Source organism: Desmodus rotundus, chromosome 3 (assembly GCF_022682495.2).
Source record: "Desmodus rotundus isolate HL8 chromosome 3, HLdesRot8A.1, whole genome shotgun sequence".
NCBI classification, from domain to species: Eukaryota; Metazoa; Chordata; class Mammalia; order Chiroptera; family Phyllostomidae; genus Desmodus; species Desmodus rotundus.
The window spans coordinates 9,848,059-9,868,002 of record NC_071389.1 but is presented as its reverse complement, the minus strand read 5'-3'; the positions used below and the strand labels follow the sequence as shown (position 1 = coordinate 9,868,002).

Below are 19,944 nucleotides of genomic sequence, written 5' to 3'. Positions count from 1 at the left end.
CCGCCATCTCCAGAGTGCCGGGCGCAACACTTGGAGCGTGCACAGGCCCTGCACCCTCAGCAATAACTTATCAAGAACCACGTGGGGTTCTGAAGAACACGGGTTCCCATGGGAAAATGCTCACGCTATGTAATTAGGTCACAAAGTGAGCCATGAAACAGTATGTGTAATAAAACCGCAGTTCTATAAATATATGTACACTTGTACATGTGCACAGCGGAGCAGCTGGGCAGAAACACGGTGGTAGAATTGAAGCTTGCTCTTAGTCTATCATTTTCTGTATGTTCCAACTTTTCTACAACAAATATGCATAACCATTACTAAGGAAAAAGAAGAGAGAGAGAGAGAAGAAAGAGAGAGAGAGAGAGAGGAAGAAAACACATCTAGGGTGATGGTAAGTGATGCATTGGCCAAAGTGGGCCCCCTGTGCTCTGGAGCCCTGCTCCAGGCAGGTCCGCACCCTTTGGGGACAGTGATGAAGAGCAGGTCACTGACTAAGCATGTGTCCTGACATCTCATTTCCTCCTCCCAAGGGCTTCATCAGGTGGGTCTATTGTTCCACTTCACAGAGAGGAAATGTAGCAGATAAGGTCCTGGGCCCAGGAGCTGATATATAGGAGAGCTGACAGACAGGGCAGGTGGGGCTCCGTGGGAGAGGGTTGGAGTACTGGTTCTGGACGCACACCGGGCTCTTTCTCATCTCATCTCGGCCCCTTGACCTCGGGCTGATGACAGGCCCTCTTGACACCTGTTTCCGCATATGTACATAGGAACTGTGACAGGGCCCCCGTGAGAGGACCAATGAAATAAGGCAGCTGAGGCTCTTAGAACAGGGTACGGTGAATAAGAGTGCAGATTACACACAGGCCGTTATTATCTGGCTCTAGAGCCCGTACACACACCGGCGGGGCACAGCGAAGAACTCAACCCTGCACTGAATGTCAGCACCATCGGAGGGCAGGGACCGTTCGCCCACGTCGCCTCCAGTGCCTGCCCCCTCACAGGCACTCAGTAAGGACGTGCATGATAAGAGGCCCAAGGATGGAGGTCAAGGGCAGGGAGGAGAACACTGATGAAGGGCAGCCCCAGCCCTGCCCTGGGTGGGCAGGGGGTCTGTGCAGGAAGAGCAAAAGGAGACCCTCACCTCGGCTTGTCAGCCCAGGTGCCAGCCGAGCCCCCTGGACCAGTGCCTGCACCTCTCGGGGTCTGCACTACGGGCCCCAGAATAATTCCCTCTCTCCAGGGCCATTGGGTCAAATTATTGCTCCTCCCCCTATCGCTCCTGGGACAAACTACAACAAGCGTGGTGACTTACACAACACACATTTATCATCTGGCAGCTGTGGAGGTCCGATGTCTGAAATGGGCTTCACTAGACTAAAGGCAGGGCGCTGGCAGGGCTGTGCTCCCTCTGGGGGCTCTGGGGGAAGAGTCCACTCCCTTGTCTTTCTCCAGCTCCTATAAGCAGCCTATACCCCTCGGCTTGTGGCCCCCTCCTCCATCTTCGAAGCCAACAGCAAGGCCTTCAGTGGTTCCTGACTCTGACCCTCTGGCCTCCTCACAGGGACCCCTGCAAGTCCATTGGGGTGACCGGGACAATCGGGGACAGCCTCCCCATTTCAAGATCCCTAAAGTAATCACATCTGGAAAGTCCCTTTGCCACACAGGGTAACATTTCACAGGTTCCAGATATTGGAACGTGGACATCGCTGGGGGAGGACGGTGATGTCACTGTGACTACCACAGTCACGAGAATGAAAATGAGACGTGTGAGGACATAAACCATGAAGTTCGCGCACGTGTGAGCTGTTGGTACTGCAGCTTCTTTGTGCCGGGCGCCGGCCACGGAAGCTGAAGGAGGCAGAGCCCTCCTACCGCTCCAGGGATCCGGGATGGGCCTCACTCGCTTCCTGAGAGGGTCCTCGATGTCACAAATGAGCAGGGTGTACCTTTTCCCGGGGAGAGACCGCGTGGCTTTATACTGGGCTCTCAAAGGGCCTGCGATCCAAAGGCTGTACAGCTCTGGTGTGGAAATCCACTTAACCAGGGTGGGAAAGTAGAAAAAACAAAAGTACAGCTTTTCCAATTCAGGGACTGGCAAGGGGCCACAGAGTGTCTCCAGGAGGGACTCCACTGTGGGGAGCTGACCCCTGCTGGGGCTCAGGTCCCACATTGGCCCTGCAGGACAAAACACAAAAAGGCTATGGGCACTTGGGATTTGGGAAAATGGCAAGTTTAAGGCCAAGCCCCAGGTTCCAAACAACTCCAGGCTGGGCCTGCAGCAATCCGGAAAACCCTGAGTGCCCCAGGGAGAATTTCCTCCGGGGACTGGGGGCCACTCCAGCCTTGTCCAGCTGCTCCCCATGCTCCCCTCCCACAGGCCTCAGGAGTCACAGGGCCAAGGCCAAGCTGCAGGCAGGCCCTCCAGCCTGTCTCTACTCATGTAAATGCTGCTTCCCGAGCCTAGCCTCCTCCTGGCCTGACCCTGTCAGCCCCTGATGCATCCAGGGACAATGGGCTCCTTGGCCCTTCTGGGAATCCAGCTGCCCACCTGCTTCCCTCAGGGCCCAGGTCCAGCTAAGAGATGTTGGCCAGTGGGCAGCATGGTCCATCTTGTCTGGATAAGCCCAGGAAAGGGCAAAACTGGTACCTCCCGGGGGCCCCTGTGAGCCAGGCCAGGAGCCAAAGGCCTGACCCAACAGGAAATGCTGATACTGCAGGGGCCCCTCTAGGGTGGCAGCAAACTAGGCAGGAAGAGCAAACAACTCCGCAGGAGGCCGGAGTGCACAGCCCACGCGCCCAGTGGGGGTGAGAGGTGCGGACTGCGGTCCAGGGAAACACAGGAAGCCAGCGACCACTGGGCGCCGAGGCTGCTCCTCCAGCCACAGCCCCCCGCCCCCAGAGGGCTCAGGCTGGTTGTGAGTGCACTGGCCACAAAGGCCACCAGGAAAGGCCAACCCTGCAGGCTCCCAGGGACGGCTGGGGGGTCAGCCGGGCCAAGCTCCAGACCTGCCACTTACCAACCCTATGAGCTCGTGGGTAAACTACCCCAACTCGCTCAGCCTCGGTTCCTAATCTGCCAAAGGGAAGCCATCAGCAGTCCCTGTCTCAAGGGCCGCAGTGCCTAGGGGACGAGATAATGTGTGGGAAGCACTCAGTAAGTGGCAGTGCACACCATCAGCGTCAGCAGGATTGGGGACTCTGGCTGTGTGACCTCAGGCCATTCATGCACTCCCTTCCCACTGGCCCCTGTCGCCTGCCAGAGTTGAAACCAGGTTCAGAGATTCCATTTCCACACCGCTTTGTTCTGTTTGCGTCCATGGAGACAACTGGAAGTCCCCTGTCGGCCCCACTCACCCATCCTTCTGTCCACCAGTCCCGTCGCTCATTCCACAGGGGTGTCCTCAGCACTCGCCCTGTGCCTGGCACCAGGCTGAGCCAGAGGGACAAGCATGCAGCTGCAAGCTGTCCCCATGGGGCTGGCCTGCAGGTGGGGAGACACCTCCTCACCCCTCTACCATCGCGAGACCTCAGCACGGGCTGCTTTTAACTGCTCCCATTGCAGGAGAAGGGGCCTCCCCCAGAATCACACACAGGGGGTACTGAGGCTACTCAGTTTGGCTCCCAGTTGGGGTCCACGGAACACCCCAACTGCTCAGAAACTACTGTCCCCAAAGCTAGAGAGCATCTCCTGGCAGGCAAAGTTCTTAAGTAAACACACAAACAATCACTCAGATCCTTCACAGGGAGCCATCTGCACCCCCCACCGTAAGCCGAAGTCCAAAGTCCGAGAGCCCGTGATCCCGGAGGGGGGCGCAGCAGCCCACACCTGGTCTCCCGTCAGAGAGGACCCCAGTCTAGTCTCCGATCTGAATGAACACAAGCTCTCTATATGAAACCTTGGCCACCTGACCACTCTGAGCCTCAGTTTCCCACCTGCATCATAGGTAATGACAGTGCCCACTTCCTAGAGATGGGAGGAGTACACGGGCCTGAGTGTTTAGCCCAGTGCCTGGTACACAGTAAACAGCATCATTATCACTATTATTATTTGCTGCTATTTTATCATCATCATCATCTGATCATAGATGTGTCCTATCGAGGAAAGAGAAGGGGCCACCAGTTAGCTGAGCGCTTCTAAGGCTGCCTTTACCCAGCAGCAGAGCCTCACTCCTTGGGAGTGCTGACCAGGGTGGCCCAACCCTAAGACTCACCGCACCAGCCTCAGCATAGCACACCCAGCAACGCCAGCAGCTCTGTCTACCGCACAGCAGCCCAGCTTCCTCCTCTGGGCAGCCCAGCCCAGCAGGCAAAGGGACTGGAAGTCCACGGGCCTGAAAGCCAGAGACAGACCCAACACCCCTGGACCTCACTGCTAACCAGCCTCAACTGTCCCTATAACTGCCCACTTGGCAGGTGTAATTTTCTTCCCTGTGCAGACTCCCAGAGTCGGTGAGAGCCAGAGCAAACCCAGGTCTGTCTGATTCCCAGGGGGCAGGGCCCAACCAGCTCCTTCCAAAACCAAACCTAAACCAGGACTCAGAATAACAACAGCAAATGCGTTCGGAGCAGCCAGGATGTGCCGGCCAGACTAAGCACTGGATAAATGCTAACTTGTGCACGCCCCACAGAGCCCATTTCACTAGTTAAGAAAGTGAGGCTGGGGACTGGAAGCCACTTGCCCAGGGACACCCGGCTAGTGAGTAGCAGAGCATGACCTGAAGCCAGCTCTGTGGCTCAGAGCCCGAGCTACCAGGCCCTCTCAGGCTGGACCCCCAGCCCTCACTGTACCCACCACGCTCCGGCCACCAGCTGGGACGTGGGGGTTCCAACTGGCGCTGCCTCCTTCCCTCCGAGAGCCCTGACAGCCAGGAGGTCCCTGCAAAGCGGCAGCTCTGCCCGGATCTGGGTAGTTACTCTCTGCCTGTATTGTCCAGAGCCTCTCAGGCCAGGCAGGCAGCCAGGCAAAGCCTCAAGGCTATTTCAAAACCTGGGGCAGGGGCCATGGAGGAAGTGCACTCAGGAGAGGCGAGATGCCCTCCACTGGAAGCTTTGTTTTTTAAAGCAGAGTGTGCTTGGTGACTACCCTTTAGGGAAGTTTAAAAAGAAAAATCAAGATGTTTTTCCTCTCTCTTGGGTAAAAAGGAGGAGGAACTTGATCTGGATAGATTCACCACCCAGAGGACTCATGAGTGGAAAATCACCACCCAGGGAAGGAGCTGGAACGTAGGGAAATGAAGGCCTGGAAGGGAGGGAATGAAGCTGGGAGACGGGTGAAGAGCACTGGACAAGGAGTTAGGAGGCCACCACATCCCAGGGTGTGACCTCGGGCAAGTCCCACCCCTCAACCTCCCCAGGAATAAAATTAGAGGGTTGGAATGGAGCCTCTTCAGACTCCTGCTGTGATCAGTGTTCTGCAAGGTCTCCCGTCCCACCCAGTCCCACCTAGGCGTGATCTTTATTCATGCCTGGTGTTGGTAAGACTGCAGGCCCAGCCCAAGGCAGTGGGCACACCATCTCCGCCCCTCCGGCCCCGTCACACTGGAATCATCCAAACTGGACAGGAGGTGGGGGACGAAGCAAACACAGTGTGTGTATGTCATGCTTCCCACAGTCTGTCCCACTTACTCCTCGGGGTGCTTCGAGGTGGATGGTATTATTTCCATCTTATTCATGGGACAACTGGGACTCAGAGAGGTTCACAGGCAGCCCAAAGCCACCCAGCTAGTGAGGGGCTGGGTGGAGACTTGAACCTGCAGGACTCCGGCCCTGGTGTCTCCTAGAGATGGTGTTCAAGGGCACTGGAACACCAAGGGTTGCTCCGGGGCAAGTTGTAGGATTAGAGGCCGTGCGGCAGGGAGGCAGGCAGAGGGACTGGGCCTCCTTCAGAAACACCTGGGCCCACCAGAGCTGCGCTGACCAGTGGGCTGATGAACACAACGCACTAGGCGGCAGCTCTGGGACCACTGGGTCACAGCCTCAGTGGGGCCTCAGCACCAGACACACAATCTGGCTGCAGATTTATCAGGTCCCCAGGATACATGGAGGGGAGGCAGGAGGGCGGGGGGCGGGGGGCGCCAGGCTGCTGTGCTCCTGACCCCAAGGTAGGGAATGGGGGTGTCTGGGAGGGTGGCCTGAAAGAACCAAGAGTGCCAGGTCCTGGGTGGGGGCACACTTGGCCGATGCTCACAGCCACTCCTCAGTCACCTCCTCCATGTGGATGCCCCTCCCAACCCCCACCCCGTCCCCACTAGTGAATTTACACTCATTCGCTCAGCCAAGAGCCCCTCCTGACTTCCCTCAGGCCGGTGTCCCAGTTCACTGGGCACCCTTCCCTGTCCCACTTTGAAGTGGCTGCCTCCCCCATGAGACAGGGAGTTTCTGGGCCTTCGCTCCCAGCCCACCTGGAGGGCTACAATCCTGGGAGATGACAGCCACCTCTGGGACTCCCCAGTCCCAGAGAAGGACTGCTGATTCATTTCTGGTCCCTAATCAGGGAGGAGAAGCTAGCTCCCACTTGGGGCCTTAATTACACAGGGGCCGCCCACTCCCTGCGACAAACAAGCACTACAACCTTGCGGGGACACACATTTGAATCCAGGACCGCCTCCTGCTCCAGGGGCCCAGGGCCACATCAGCCTCTCAGAGGCCTCCTGCTGGGCAACACCTGCCTGAGAATTAGTCACCGCCCCTCTCACCTAGAGGACAAAGGGAGTCTCAAACACCCCCCCACCGGGATGGCTGCCCCTGGCCACACACCCCAGGGCCTAGACCCCCACTAGCATTCCCCTTGGACAAGGATTCCCTAAGTACCCACGTCCCCAGAGACCAGCAGTGAGCAGCAGGCCCCCAGCCCCCAGGTGCACCATGCAATCCAGGCTGACTTGCCAAAGACCCCAGAGGGAAGGGTCAGGGCCTTGACCTGGGGCCTGCTGCAATGCTGGGCCTCTTACCAACAGCGCACTCTGCTAAGAAGGAAGCAGTGGCCCACCTTACAGTTGAGAACAACCAAAGCCCAGAGGACTGTGACTTACACAAGGACCCACAGCCAGTGCCAGGGCCCGAGTCAGATGCAGGCAATCAACCCCAAATCCAGGCTTTTAACCATTAGGCAGCCCTGCCCCAGACAGGCTCCCGGGTGGAGAAAGACAGAATCCCTGACAGCAGTCATGGGAATGGGATCGGTATCGGCAGAACAGACGGTGACAGCAAAGACAACTGGGCCAGGCACCGCGCTGAACACCGGGGAGCCGGTTCATTCTCAGCCACAGCCCGGTGGGGCGAGAACTTCACTGTCTCCATCTCGCATATCTCTGCACAGACTTATCTTTGCAGAGTTCATATGACTTCATCAAGCCATGCAGCTAGCAAGGGGCAGAGCCAGGTTTGGGAACTAGTTCTGCCTTCTGCTATTTCACAGGCTTGTGGGCAAAAGAAAGAAGTAGTAACGTAGTAACGTGAGTTGTAAGGATTGACCTCTTCCCTCTTGAAACACATTCCTTCTTAGCCCAAGACCTGCCGTGAGCCATTTGGATGCAGCCCCACCCTTTCCCACACCTCCTGCCCAGTCTCCTCTTTTTCCAGCCACCAAAAACCACACAAGGAAGAGAGGTTCACTTACTGCGTCTGGGGCGGCGCGGCTGCTGGGTCTGGGTCTGCGGGCAAGAGCAGGAGGAGAGCCCGTCAGGCCGGCAGCTGGCCCAGTGGACTCCCTGGGGTGCAGGAGACAGGGCCCAGCAGGCCTGGGTGCCCGCAGTGCCCGCCTCCCTTCCCCCAGCCTCTTCACTGTCATCATGCTCCCCTACCTGTCCTGCCTGCACCGCCCCCACTCCTGTGGCCCACATCCCAACTCCAACCAGAACCAGCAGCCCTGCCTGCTCTGGGCCTGCCCCCCACCCCCAGCTCGTCAAGGAGTCCCTTGTCCCCAAACATGCAGGAAGTTCCTGCTAGTCTGGTCCCCAGCCTCTCCCAGATGACAGGCTCAAAAGCCCAGAAGCTGCCATTTAACACCAGCCTTATCATGGCCTTCCCGCCCCCAGGGCCACGGACTCTCCAATCCTCTGGAAGGCTGCTTCTCTGGCTAGTGTGATTCCCTGGAAGAAGCTATGGGCGGGTGGGGGGGCGGGCAGCAGGGAGGGGTGGGGGGGTTCCATTTACTATGTGCCAAAGCACACCAGATGCTGCAGGAATGCTAGGAATCCCAGTTCCCAGGGGAAGCAAAAGAATGCAGCTTCTTCCCCATGACTTCTCCCTTCCTGCTTTCTGGGGACAGCAGAGGGACCAGAGGCACCTCTGGGAGCCTGCAGCTTCCACCCCCGCCCAGAGGCCTGGGAACAGGAGGACCCAAGGCTCCCAGAGCACCTTACCAGTGACAGGGGCGGAGTCCAAATGGATCAGTGGGTCATCTGTGTCCTTCTCTGGAGCCACACTTGGGATGCCCAGGCCAGCACTGGTGTCCTCGTCATCGTCACTGTCGTCAAACTCAAAGGCCTCTCCAGGGTCGTCCTCCGCCCCTGAGGAGGGGCCTAGGCCTCCTTCAGGAACCAGCTGATCTCCTGGAAGGTAGGAGGAGTTATTAGCAGGGCTGCAGGGTCTCAGAGTTTGGCCAAGCGAGAGATGGCTGAAAATGAGCGAGCAGCTCTGCAGGTCTGAGTGAGGGAACAAGGGCAGTTCCCAGAGACTAGGTCAACCCACGCCCAGGCCTGACGGCCCTCCTGTGCCCCTGAGGGGTCCTGTGGTTGGGTTCGAGCTCTAAGCAGGGCAGCAAACGGAGAGGAGGAGGGAGCAAGCCTCCCTGGTGCACAGGTGCCCATCTGTACTTGAATGCCTGTCTTTCATGTTCTTGTTTCCTATTTTCCTATTTTATAAGCAAGGGGGCTTTTTAAATGCATCTGTGTGTGTGCATATAAGTACACACATGTGTGTTTCTGTGTGTGCATACATGGCTGTGCGCTTTGCACGTGTGCAAACGAACACGTGCAGGCTCATTCTGCACGCAGCACTTTATTCGGCATGCACGGCGGCATGAAACACAGCTGCTTGGGAGTATCTGGAGCCTGAAGGTACCCGCTCTCAGGTGCCAGGGTACAGGCTGGCTGGGGCAGGGCGGGGTGGGCATGCTCCCAGGCATGGAGTTCTGCCCACTGCGGCCTTACCCCTGCTCCTCCCTCCTCGGAGACCCCCTTCATGGCCGTGTCTCCTGCTGGCCCTCAAAGCTCAAGTCAAGCAAAGACACTCCCAGCCCCCTCCCCTAGCCACTGCCCTAACTAAATGAGGTCCTGTCTTCCTTCTCCGTGATCCCTTGTTTTCCTAATCTGTGAACGAGTAAGGATGTGTTTTATGCCTGTTTGGGGACAGGTCCTGGCCTGGCCCCGGGCCGGAGCCCTGCAACTTTCGCGAACAAGTGAAGGGAGAGATCCTCTATCCTGAAAACTAACAAGCCCTTGCCTTTCCAGCCGTTTCTCCCAGCTGAGGTCCCCAATCTTCTTCCCCAGAATCTGGAGCAGGACAGAACCTCAAGCATCCACTAAGCCCTTCCCCCTACCTCCTGTAAACCTGCTCCCACACCAAAGGGCAGTGTGGTCTGGCTGTACAGGTCCCCAAGGCTGACCCCCATCCTGGGGCTGCCCTGGGCGGTCCTGCTGCAGCTCAGGCCACACAGCTGAGGGCGTGAGCTTTGGGCTCAGCCCGCCCTGTCTGGGCCCCCTTCCAGCTGTGTGTTCTGAACAAGTCGCTTTGCCTCTCTGAACCTTGATTTCCCCCTCTGTACGCTGGAGAATAAAAGCAGTCCCTGCCCCGTGCGGCCGCTGTGCACATGCACCGAGATGGGGGTCAGTTTCTCAGCCTCGCCACCGTCGACGTGGAGGCTGCACGGTCTTTGCTGGGAAGACACGGCGGGTTTCATGGTAACACTCCTGGCCTCTGCCCACGAGAAGCCAGCAGTACCCTCCCGCTCTGACAACCAAAAATGTCTCCAGATACTGGCAAGTGTCCCCTGGGGGACAAAACCGCCCCTACTTGAGAACTGCCAGATAGACAGAAGGCTTGGCATAGTGCCTGGTATTTGTGTTACATAATATCACCTGGTGTTGCAACAACTGCCCCTCCCAGCCTGCAATCCTTGAGAGACAGGCCTGTCTGGTCCAGGTGTGCCCACAGGTGGATGCTGAGTGAATAGGCGGGGAGGTGGATGGAGCAGAGAGATGGGTGGATGGACCAGCAGATGGACAGATGGACAGATCCGATTCCAGCAGTCTCTCTGACCAGAAAAACCCAGTCCCTTCCCGACAGTGACCTGGAGCCTCCAGAGCAGAACATTTTAGGTATGAATGTGTCAAATTCAAGAAACCCCTTCCTCCGCTGCTGGACTGCAACAGAAACCCAGAGCTCACCCTCCCTCCCTGACTTCCCCTGCGGGGGGATGACCGGACGGAGGCCGTTGAGGTGGGAGCCCAGCCCCTCCTGGGAGCTCTGGGGAGCCCACGGGTCAGCATCAGCAGGCAGACTCCTCCGGGCAGCGCTGCACCTGACATTGAGTGCCTTCCCCGGGAGGGGGGAATGAACACGGAGCAGAGCCTGAAATGTACCCAGTGGAGCTCCCTGTGTAAGCCTCACGACCACCCCCATTTCATACAGCGAGGCCACAGAGCCATCCAGAGCTCAAGTGGCATGCCCTCTGCCACACAGCTAGTAAGTGGGGAGCCGCATGTCGACCCAGATCTGGCTTTGCTCACGCCCCACACTCTTTCCACTAAGCCCCACTGCCTCCTGGACATGGCATGAGCCTGTGGCCACCTGGCCCCGTGATGATGCGTTAACAGAGGAAATGCAGGGGCTGAGTGGTTTTCAAGTGACGGTTCCCCACCCACTGGTGGGCCATCCAATCAATTAGGGGTTCCCAGGCAGCGGTCTGTGTTTATGAACTGCTGATCGGAGGTATTTTTAAATACTGTGATAGTCATACAGTCATATTTAGTATTGCTTTTATACTTGTTTCAGTTAATATAGAAAACTTTCAGTTTCATTTAATGTGTGTTTGCATCCCTATTTCTGTGCGCATGTATGTGTGGTGGGGGGTGCACGTGTGTGCATGGGTTGGCGTGTGTGTGCATATGCGTAGAGCCTTCTACTGCGCTCGCTCCGCTCCAGCCACGCTGGTCTCCGCGCTGCACCAGGAATGCGCCACACAGGGTGGTGCTGCCGCCCCGGGGTCCCGAACGGTCTCCCCGGGTCTCTCCTCCCACTCTCACCTCCTTCGGGTCTTTACTCCACACCAGCCCCCAGCGAGGCTGTGCCAACCAAAACGGCCCACGGAGGCACCGGGGCTCCCTACGCGCCTGCCCGCTGTGTTTTTCTCTGTGGCTCTGATGAGTACGTGACACGCTCTAAGTTTCCTTTCTTTTACTGCCGGTCCCCCTGTGAGAAAAGAGTTTCTTGAGAGCAGGTATGCTTGTCTGTGTCACTTGCTGCTGTATGCCCAGCATGTGGTAGGCACACACAAAGTATCTGTTGAACGCATGTGCGCGCACACGCACACACACACACGCACACTCCTGGTGTCACATCTATGAGTTATGGTTTTAAAAGTTTCAAAAACACTGAAACAAATGACCGCAAAGTCCCTGCCCACCACTTCTGGGCTACCGGATACAGGCCCCTCCTGACTGGGGAGGGGGCTTCAGTGCCCTGGGTCCCTGTCCACTGGAACCTGCTGGGCGGGGCGGGGGGGGGGGGGGGGGGGGCGCTTCCCTGCACGCGTGGCCGGTATCACAGCACTGACCGCAGTTTCCCAGCCAGACCACAGCTGGTGCAGACTCGGCTCGCCCACACACCGGCTGTGTGAGTGTCAACTTAGTTTGCCCTCCGAGCTGCAGTCTCCTCGTCCGAACAGCGAGGGCAATGATCGCAACTACCCTGCAGCGTGGTCGGGAGGACGGAATGAGATAACCTGGGGCTGTCGGCGAGGCGTGTGCTCGCTGAATATTAGCTATTCTTACAACGATGACTCAGTTTATCGTCACTGTCATTGCATCATCATCACCACCATCATCATCACCATCATCATCATTATCATCCCCATGATTTTTACTGCTGCCCTGAGTCATAGCCCAGTGCTTGACCCTGGGTGGGGTGGGCAGGCCTTCCCGCCTCGCAGGCCCAGCCCAGACCGTGTCCGGGGACTCCAGTCATTTCTGCACCTTCTCCTGATTGAAGGCCTCAGTCGGCCCACCCATCAACACAAGCATGCCTGCATCCAATGGACTGTTCCCGGCAGTCCCCAGGTCAGGAGATTCACAGAGAAGCAAGACATGACCCTCGATGTCAAGGAGCTCACTGCGGGGTGAGGCCGGCAGATACGGCAAGAGGAAAACATCAAACCGCGGAGACTGAGCCGGGGCTGAAAGAGAGGAGGGGGGTCATGCCAGCCGGGGCCTTGGGCACCAGGCTGCCCTGCAGAGAGCCTTGAAGGATGAGCAAAGGTTGGACAGGACAGGGTGGGGAGAGGTGTTCCAGGCTGGGGTCGCAACAGGTGTGGAGAGCAAACACCGAGGCGCCCAGTGGAGCAGGTGGGCAAGAATGAAGGGGCTGAAAGACAACTGGAGAGGTGTTTCGGGGAATCTGAAGCTCTAAAAGAATAAGAAAATGGCCCAGAGCCTGGCCCAACCAGATGATACCCGCCAGCAACATCAGACAGGGCTGGAACAAGAGGTAGCCATCAAATGTTGCTTGAATAGAACTGACTGGATTTAATCATAAAATGATTTTGTTCTCACTTTCCATGTCTGGCCCCTGGGTAGGCAGAAGAAAGGATGCAAGGTGACCATGGCAGCAGGGGCCAGAGAGGGGGCATCCTGGGACCCAAAGTCACAGTCATACCCCAGGAGTTGCCCATGTCCCTAGTGCTGCTCCCAGGCTCCTAAGACTCAGGCAATCAGACATTACTCCTTATCAGAAGGAAAAACCAGCAGGCCAGTCCCTGGGTAATTGAGAGCTAAACAGAGCCCTTCCCACCCACCTGGACAGGTGGCACAGCCAGCGCGGGCTGCACATACCCTTGCAGTTCCGGGACACGCCCCGTCGTCGGGACAGCCAACCCCAGTGAGTGCAGGAGGCCCGGACCCAGGAAGCCACCCCTGTTGCAGAGAAGGCAGGTCCACTGTGCTGACCTCCACCCTTTTCAGGGGAGCACGGCTCGGGGCAGAGCACACGCGGCACACATAGCATCCTGCCAACACCCCCCAGCGCTAACAGCTCCCATTCACTGAGTGGTCGCTCACCCCACGCCTGCGCCTTACCTGTATTTACTCCTTGCAGCAACACAAGGGAGGTTGGCGTTATTATGCCCATGTTAGCGGGTGACGAGGCAGGGCCACATAAACACCCAGTCACTCAGGTGTCAGTGGCAGGGTCAGGCTGATAAAAAAGCCCTCTCTCATTACCACTCTGCTATCTGCCTCTCCCAGTGCAGGCAAGAGGACAGGAAGCCAGGCCCAGTGGGTGAAACAGCCTGTGACCCGCCCGTCCAGGGTACGGCCTGGATTCTGCCCACACTGTCTGAGGCCCCACCGCTTGGGGTTGCCAGATAAAATACAGGATGTCAAATTGAATTTCAGATGAACAAGAAGTCATTTTTTTTTAACACAAGTATTTTTGGTTTTTGTTGCCAACTCTGGAAGCAGGTGGCCTGACCTTAGCACCTTCGCCTATGCCCCTTCCCCTCAATCCTCGGGTCCCCACCCTCAGTTCATAAACTTCACCTCCCAGCACACTTCAGTCCCCAGATGGGCTCTGCCTGTCTCTCCAGGAGATCTTGGGGACACAGGTGAAGAATCAACCCTTGCCCGGAGCCTGCTCTGTGAGAAGGACATGATCGTTTCCCTGTTGCAGACAAGGAAACCGAGTGGAGTCACTTGCCTAAGGACATACAGCTAATGCCAGCAGAGCCGTTTTCCGTCCCCACCCCCGCCAGTCAGCTTGCTCCCAAGCCAGGGGCCCTTCGCTGGCCCCCGCAGTCCTGCTCAGCAGAGGGATGAGCAGGAAGCCCAGGGCCCTGTGGCGGTACCTGAGGCAGCCTGTGGAGGAGGGTCGGAGGAAGCCATCAGACAAAGTCCAGCTCAGACCAGCACCAACCCAGCAGCTCGCCTGTGAAAAGAAGGCCAGAAATCTAATTAGATGACATCCAAGGCCAAAGCTTCAGCAGCAGAGAGGGGTGGGTCACGGCTCACGACCTGTGCATTCCAGCCTGCAACTCCCACACTGCTTCCCCAGCAGCTCCAGGAGCACAGGACGGCAGAAAGCGCCCAGCCCCCAGCCCTCATAAATCATTAACCCAGAAAACCCAACAACTGCGGAGCAGTAACCCCATCTTTCCAGGGAGCCCCTGCCACCACTGACCTTCCTTCTGCCCAGTGCCAAGGACCCTCAGGAGTCCTAAGGGTCCAGCTAGACTACCCCTCTGCCCCGTCCCTTCTGACTGGCAGCTGAAGCCGCAGCCCCAGAGACCAGGGTCACGCTCAGCCCCCGGTTCTAGAAGTCGTATCACGCCTGACCTAGCATGGAGCTGGCCAGGCACTTCCTCCTCCCGGGTGCCCAATAGCCACAGGCTCCCTTGAGCCCAGCCTCTCTCACCGGCCCCTGCTCAGAGTCCCGCTGAAGACCAGGTACTCTCTGGCTCTCCCTGTCCTGCCCCATGGGGTTGACCAGCTGGCAAGGGGCCGCCCAGCCATGGCATATGGGTATAAGGAAAGTAAAGGGCTGCAGAGCGGCAGACGGCACAAGATAGAGGCAGAATCTCAACTGCAGGGAGCTGGCCTGGCCTTGGGAACTCACGCAACCAAGAATCTGGTGGGCTTCCTGGGCCCTGGAGCCAACCTTGCCAGGCGTCCCCTGCTGAGCAGTGAGGGAAAGAGTTCTCCCCACTCCCTATTGGCACCCCTAATTTGGAACTAGGGGCTGTCCTTCTAGACAGCCCCGGGGAGGAGGGGAGCATCCCGGAGGGACAGCCCCCAGCCCTCCCGTCTAATCAGCCCCTGCTGCAAACTGGCTGTGTGCCAGCTTTCCTTTCCGCTCCTAAAGCCTGTGCTTGTGAACTGGCTTCCTAAACAAAGACAGAGCGCATGTAAATGGCAAGCAATTAATAACAGCAAACATTCACGTAGTGCCTGCTTTATCTCAAACACTAAGCACTTTACAAATAATGTTAACATACAGGACTGCACATTATAAATAAGAACATGAGGCCCAGAGCAGTTCAGTAAGTTGCCCAAGATCACACAGCTGGCAAGTGGCAGAGCCAGGGTTTGAACCCAGGCCATGGGCATCAAAGTCTGTGCTCCTGAAGTAACCACCACGCTCTAGTGCCTCTCAAAATCCAAACAAGGCAAAGGGTGTACAATGAAAAGTAAACCTCTCACCCCCGACCCCGGTCACCCTAGTCCCCAAAAGAGACCGTGGTTCCGGTTTCCCTATGACGCCTGCAGAACTCTCCAGGTACCCAGCTTGCGTGCCTGGGTCAATCAATGGCTTGTGTGTACAGGACGAAGCACACCACCCCGCTGTGCTGCAACCACTGTTTCTGCTGAAGGATCTCATCAATCATTCCAGAACAGTACATAGAAATGAGTCTCACTTTTTTTTAACAGCTGCACATTTTTTTTTAATGTACCACAATTTCTTTTAATGTCTCTACCAATGGCTGGTTGTTTTGATGTTTTATAAAAAATGTAGCAACTAACACCCTCCGTAATAGGGTGAAGGGATGGGCGAACCTAGGGCACATTCCTAGAAATGGATCTGCCAGGGTCAGTTCTGGTTGAGCGCAAATTGCTCTCCACCGAGCATGTGACTGTGCCTTTTAGCCCCACACTGGAAACTCTCAGGACTCAAATTTTCTCTCCAGCAAAGGGTTTGGGGAAGCAAACTAAAATGCTGGCTGCCCAGCAGCCCTTCTGCAGGCTGTCCCCCTCCCTCTGGGCTCCTTCAGAACCACTCAGGGAGGTGCAGGGAGAGGCAGACCCATTTTCCAGGAGCAAGGAGGGAGGCACCTCTCCCAGGCTCGTGTGCAAACTGTTCCATAAGTGCAATTTTCTGACGATGCAGAAGCTCAGGATCTTCCCTCCAGGCCAGAGAGTCTGCTCTCCTCCCCTTTCTCCTCCCCCTTCAGGGCTGATTCCCACCCTCTGCTCCAAGCCCAAGGCTTTCCCCAGGAAAGAAGAGAGACACCAACCTTTCTAAAGCCTGAGCTTTATTTGCATTACTCGATTTACAGATGAGGAAACCAGGGCTAGGGAGAGTAAGGCTTTGCCCCAGGTCACCGAGGCAAGGGAAGGGGGTGAAAACACCAGGAATGAACTGGGGGGCGCTGACCCCAAACCTCAGTCTCTCCTTTGATCACACCACCTCCCTGGACTTTGGGGCTGGAAGCTGGGGGGGGGGGGGGGGTGCGGGGGTGTTATTAGTAATCTGGGCCAGCGAGGTCTCCGGACAAGGACCCAGATCTGCAGGCCCCACGCATGTCCACAGGCCTGTGGCCACCATCTTGCACACACCCACCCTTAGTCTCACCAGACGTGGGCAAGGGAGTGGGGATGGCTCAGGGCAGAGCACTGTCCCCACTAGAGACCCTCATGGTGCAACTGTTTGGAGATAGTTCAGGGTACCTGACCCCACCTGCATCCCACCACACAGTAGCCACGCACCTTGGATGAGCTGCTTAACCCCCATCTCCGGGCTTCAGTTTACTCACTGGCATATGGAGATTACAAAGTATCCACCTCAGAGGGTTATTATGGAAGAGTAAAAATGTGTAAAAATCTTGGCAGGGTCCCTGGGACACGCTAGTCTGTGGCTGTTGTTGACACTGAGACATGTATTCACCACAGCTCTCCCTTGGGGCTCAGCGACTTTGGCTGGAGTCTCCGGTCCACTGGAAGGGGGGCTGAGACTCAGAGTCCTCATCCGTAAAATGGGGGACCTACTCCCTGCCCCCCAGGACTCCCAGCAGCATACCTGAGGTCAACCACTGAGTCCCGGGCAGGCTCAGTCAACGCCAAGTGCCCATCCTTGATGTCCCTCAAAATGCGGGACAGCAAATGGGACTCTGTGTCTGGACTCTATACCCCAAGAGTATAAAGGGCCCTACCAGTGGCTCACAGAGGGACCCTGAGATCCCAGTTTCAAGCTGGGGGGAGCTGGGTCCACCTGCAGGCTGGGCTCTGCCTCATCCTCTCAGTGAACTTGACCTCTCCTCAGCCTCTCAGGTGCCCTGGGTCTTGTCTCTGTAAAGCAGAGGCAGCACCTGCCCAGACGATGCCAGGGGCTGTTACCTGCAAAGAGCCAGGTCATGGGTGAGGAAGCGCTAAGAGAACAGGAGGCTGTTTCTTTTTCTATTTTACATCTTCCTTGAGCTATGCACGGTCTAGAAGCTTTTGAGGTGGGAGCCTGAGCCCCAAGAATGTGTTGTGAAGCCCCTGAAATGAGCCTTTCTCAGAAAAACAATCCAGAACCTTCCAGCCATGACCACCTCTGGCAAAAGCAGCAGCCAGCTGAAAGCCAAAAGTGACCCAGCAAACGGGGTTTCTGACTCTATGTTATTTATTTTTCAATTTTTAATTATTTTATTGTTGTTCAATTACATCATCTGCATTTTCTCCCCACCTTTCTACCCCACCCCAGCCAAACCCACCTCCCTCCCCTGCTTCCACCCTCCCCCTTAGTTTTGTCCATGTGTCATTTATAGTAGTTCCTGCAAACCCTTCTCCCCACTATCCCTTCCCCCCTCCCCTCTGGCTATAACCAGAGACATAGAAGTTAAGAACAATCTAACAATATTTTATTTATTTTTTAATATACATCATTTCATTACAAAATTTTTTTAAAAGCAACATTCCAAGAAACCCAAAATTTACTACTGATACAAATTCTTATGACTTCGCTGTGCTACCTACCACACACGCGTCAGGGGAATTAAAGAAATCGTTACATATTTAGAAACATTTAATGTCAGAAGCCTTAAAATCTACCTGTATGTAGCAGCCCCTCAAAAAGCTACAACCTGCACTTTTAAAGAAGTATTTTTCTCTACAAATGATCTTATCAGCCATACAAAAATCTGCAGTTTTTATCCCAAAGCTGGTATCGAGCTGCACTGGAAGTCACATTCTTAGCCAAACAACCGCCTACGCTCACGCCCCCCATCACACACCCTGGCAGGACGGCCGTTGGGGCTCCACCTCCGCCCTCGGGCCCGGCCTCCTTTGAAGCCCACGGGCCGGCCAGGGCCCTTCTCCCTGCTTCACCCTGGCCCCCAGGCACGGTGCTCGCCAGTGTCCTCCCCGCAGTTCTCCCTCGGCACGGCTGCTCCCTGTTCCTGCGCTCGCTTACCTTTGGCTGACTGTTCAGACCCAGTTTTTTCTGCAGTGTCTCTCAGGGATAAACCAGGGTGCTCACTTTCAATCTTCGGGCCATGTTCAAAGCAGAGCGGCAGGCAGACGGGGATTTTTAGGAGCAACGGGGTCTTTTCTCTTTCCGGTCTTACCACCTCTGGGAGGAACACAGCCTCTCCTCTCCCTGTCACGCGAGCTCTGGCACTTTTTCGCCATGTCTTCAAACGTTGACATTTCCTTTGCGGACGCGGTCTTCCATCGCACCGAGCGTTTCTTGGAGAATTCGGGAAAACTGGCAGAAGAGTCAGGGTGTTTCTTCGTGTGTGCTTCCCAGCAGGCTGGCACACAGAAGGCCTACGAGGACACCCTGCCCTCAGCTTGTTGGGGTCTCCTTTACCCACGGTGACCGATGGCATCTACCTGGTGGCAGGTTTTGCTCAGAGTCCTGCCGTGCAGCCGGATCTGACCAAGATGCTTCCCTCACTGGGCTCCGGCATGAAGCGGTTTTCTCTGACTCTGTTTTAAAAGTGCACAGCCCTGGCCAGTGTGCTCAGTTGGCTGCAGCATCGCCACGTGGACCAAAAGGTCGCAGGTTCGATTCCCAGTCAGGGCACAGGACTAGACTGCAAGTTCAGTCCCCACTGGGGTCACATGCGAGACGCCACCAATCAGTGTTTCTCTCTCACACAGATGTTTCTCTCCCTCTCTCTCCCTCCTTTCCCCTCTCTAAAATCAATGAGCATGTCCTCAGGTGAGGGTTAGAAAACAAAAGCACACAGAGGACCACACCCAAGGACCCGTGGTGAAGTCGAGGGAATAAATCGCATTTGGGCGTGCAATCATACAGCTGATGAATATTCTATTGCGATCCTCCCCTAAGACCTCCCCTGAACTCTCAGCCTTTAAACCCCTCAGGACCAAAGACCCAGGGCACTCTCCGCTCTCCCTTCCCCTCCTGGGCCTGAGCCTTTCCCGCCCATTCTTCCCCCCAGGCGCTTTACATTTACCTCTCTCTTTCCTAAGCTCCCAGAACCCTTCTTTTGCCTCTGTAACTTTCTAAATCAACTTTTTCTTATAGTTTGAAAAAAAGTGCACAGAGGAAAGGAACTGGAAGGAAATTCACAGAGATAACAAACACACAGTGCTATTATGCTCAGGGTTATGAGTTTCCTGTTTACTTTCTACTTTTCTAAAATTCCCAGATATTCCACAGCGAGCATTGAAAGAGAAAATACAAATAACCATTCTCATTTTTAAAAAGACCAGCACAGAAACATCAGAGCAGGTCAGAACCAGAAAGCAGCTACGAGACGTCACAGTTCTCCCTTTACAGATGTGGAAACTGATTCCAAAGGAGACGAGGGCAGAGACGTATCCGTGCAGGTGCGGCGGTTAGAAAGATGCGCTTTGTCGCTAGATCTGAGTTCATGTCCTGGTCCACCCTTGCCGGCAGTACAGTGAACACCTTTCTCCCTAGTCTCTGCCGTGCAGAGTCCCGTGGGGATGGAATGCGGACTGAGTGGGGTGTGCAAGGTATTTCGCACAGAGTAAGCGCTCCATA

General features: G+C 56.2%; 1 protein-coding gene across 13 annotated transcripts in view; it reads right to left on the bottom strand.

The window, feature by feature from the left end:
• Window positions 1–19,944, bottom strand: part of ARHGEF10L (Rho guanine nucleotide exchange factor 10 like) — a 152,708-nt gene that overhangs the window by 88,512 nt on the left and 44,252 nt on the right. For 10 of the 13 annotated variants that reach the window (XM_045190581.3, XM_053920416.2, XM_071220851.1 and 7 more), the window contains 3 exons: window positions 14,063–14,142; window positions 8,367–8,555; window positions 7,622–7,655 (listed from right to left, as the gene is read on the bottom strand). In XM_045190581.3, coding sequence (XP_045046516.2) covers window positions 7,622–7,655; window positions 8,367–8,555; window positions 14,063–14,099 — 260 coding nt within the window. In that variant the 5' untranslated portion in view covers window positions 14,100–14,142. Of the gene's footprint in view, window positions 1–7,621; window positions 7,656–8,366; window positions 8,556–14,062; window positions 14,143–14,228; window positions 14,279–14,394; window positions 14,419–14,628; window positions 14,653–19,944 lie in introns of those variants that run through there. The other 3 variants (XM_053920417.1, XM_053920419.1, XM_053920414.1) reach the window with 3 other exon arrangements.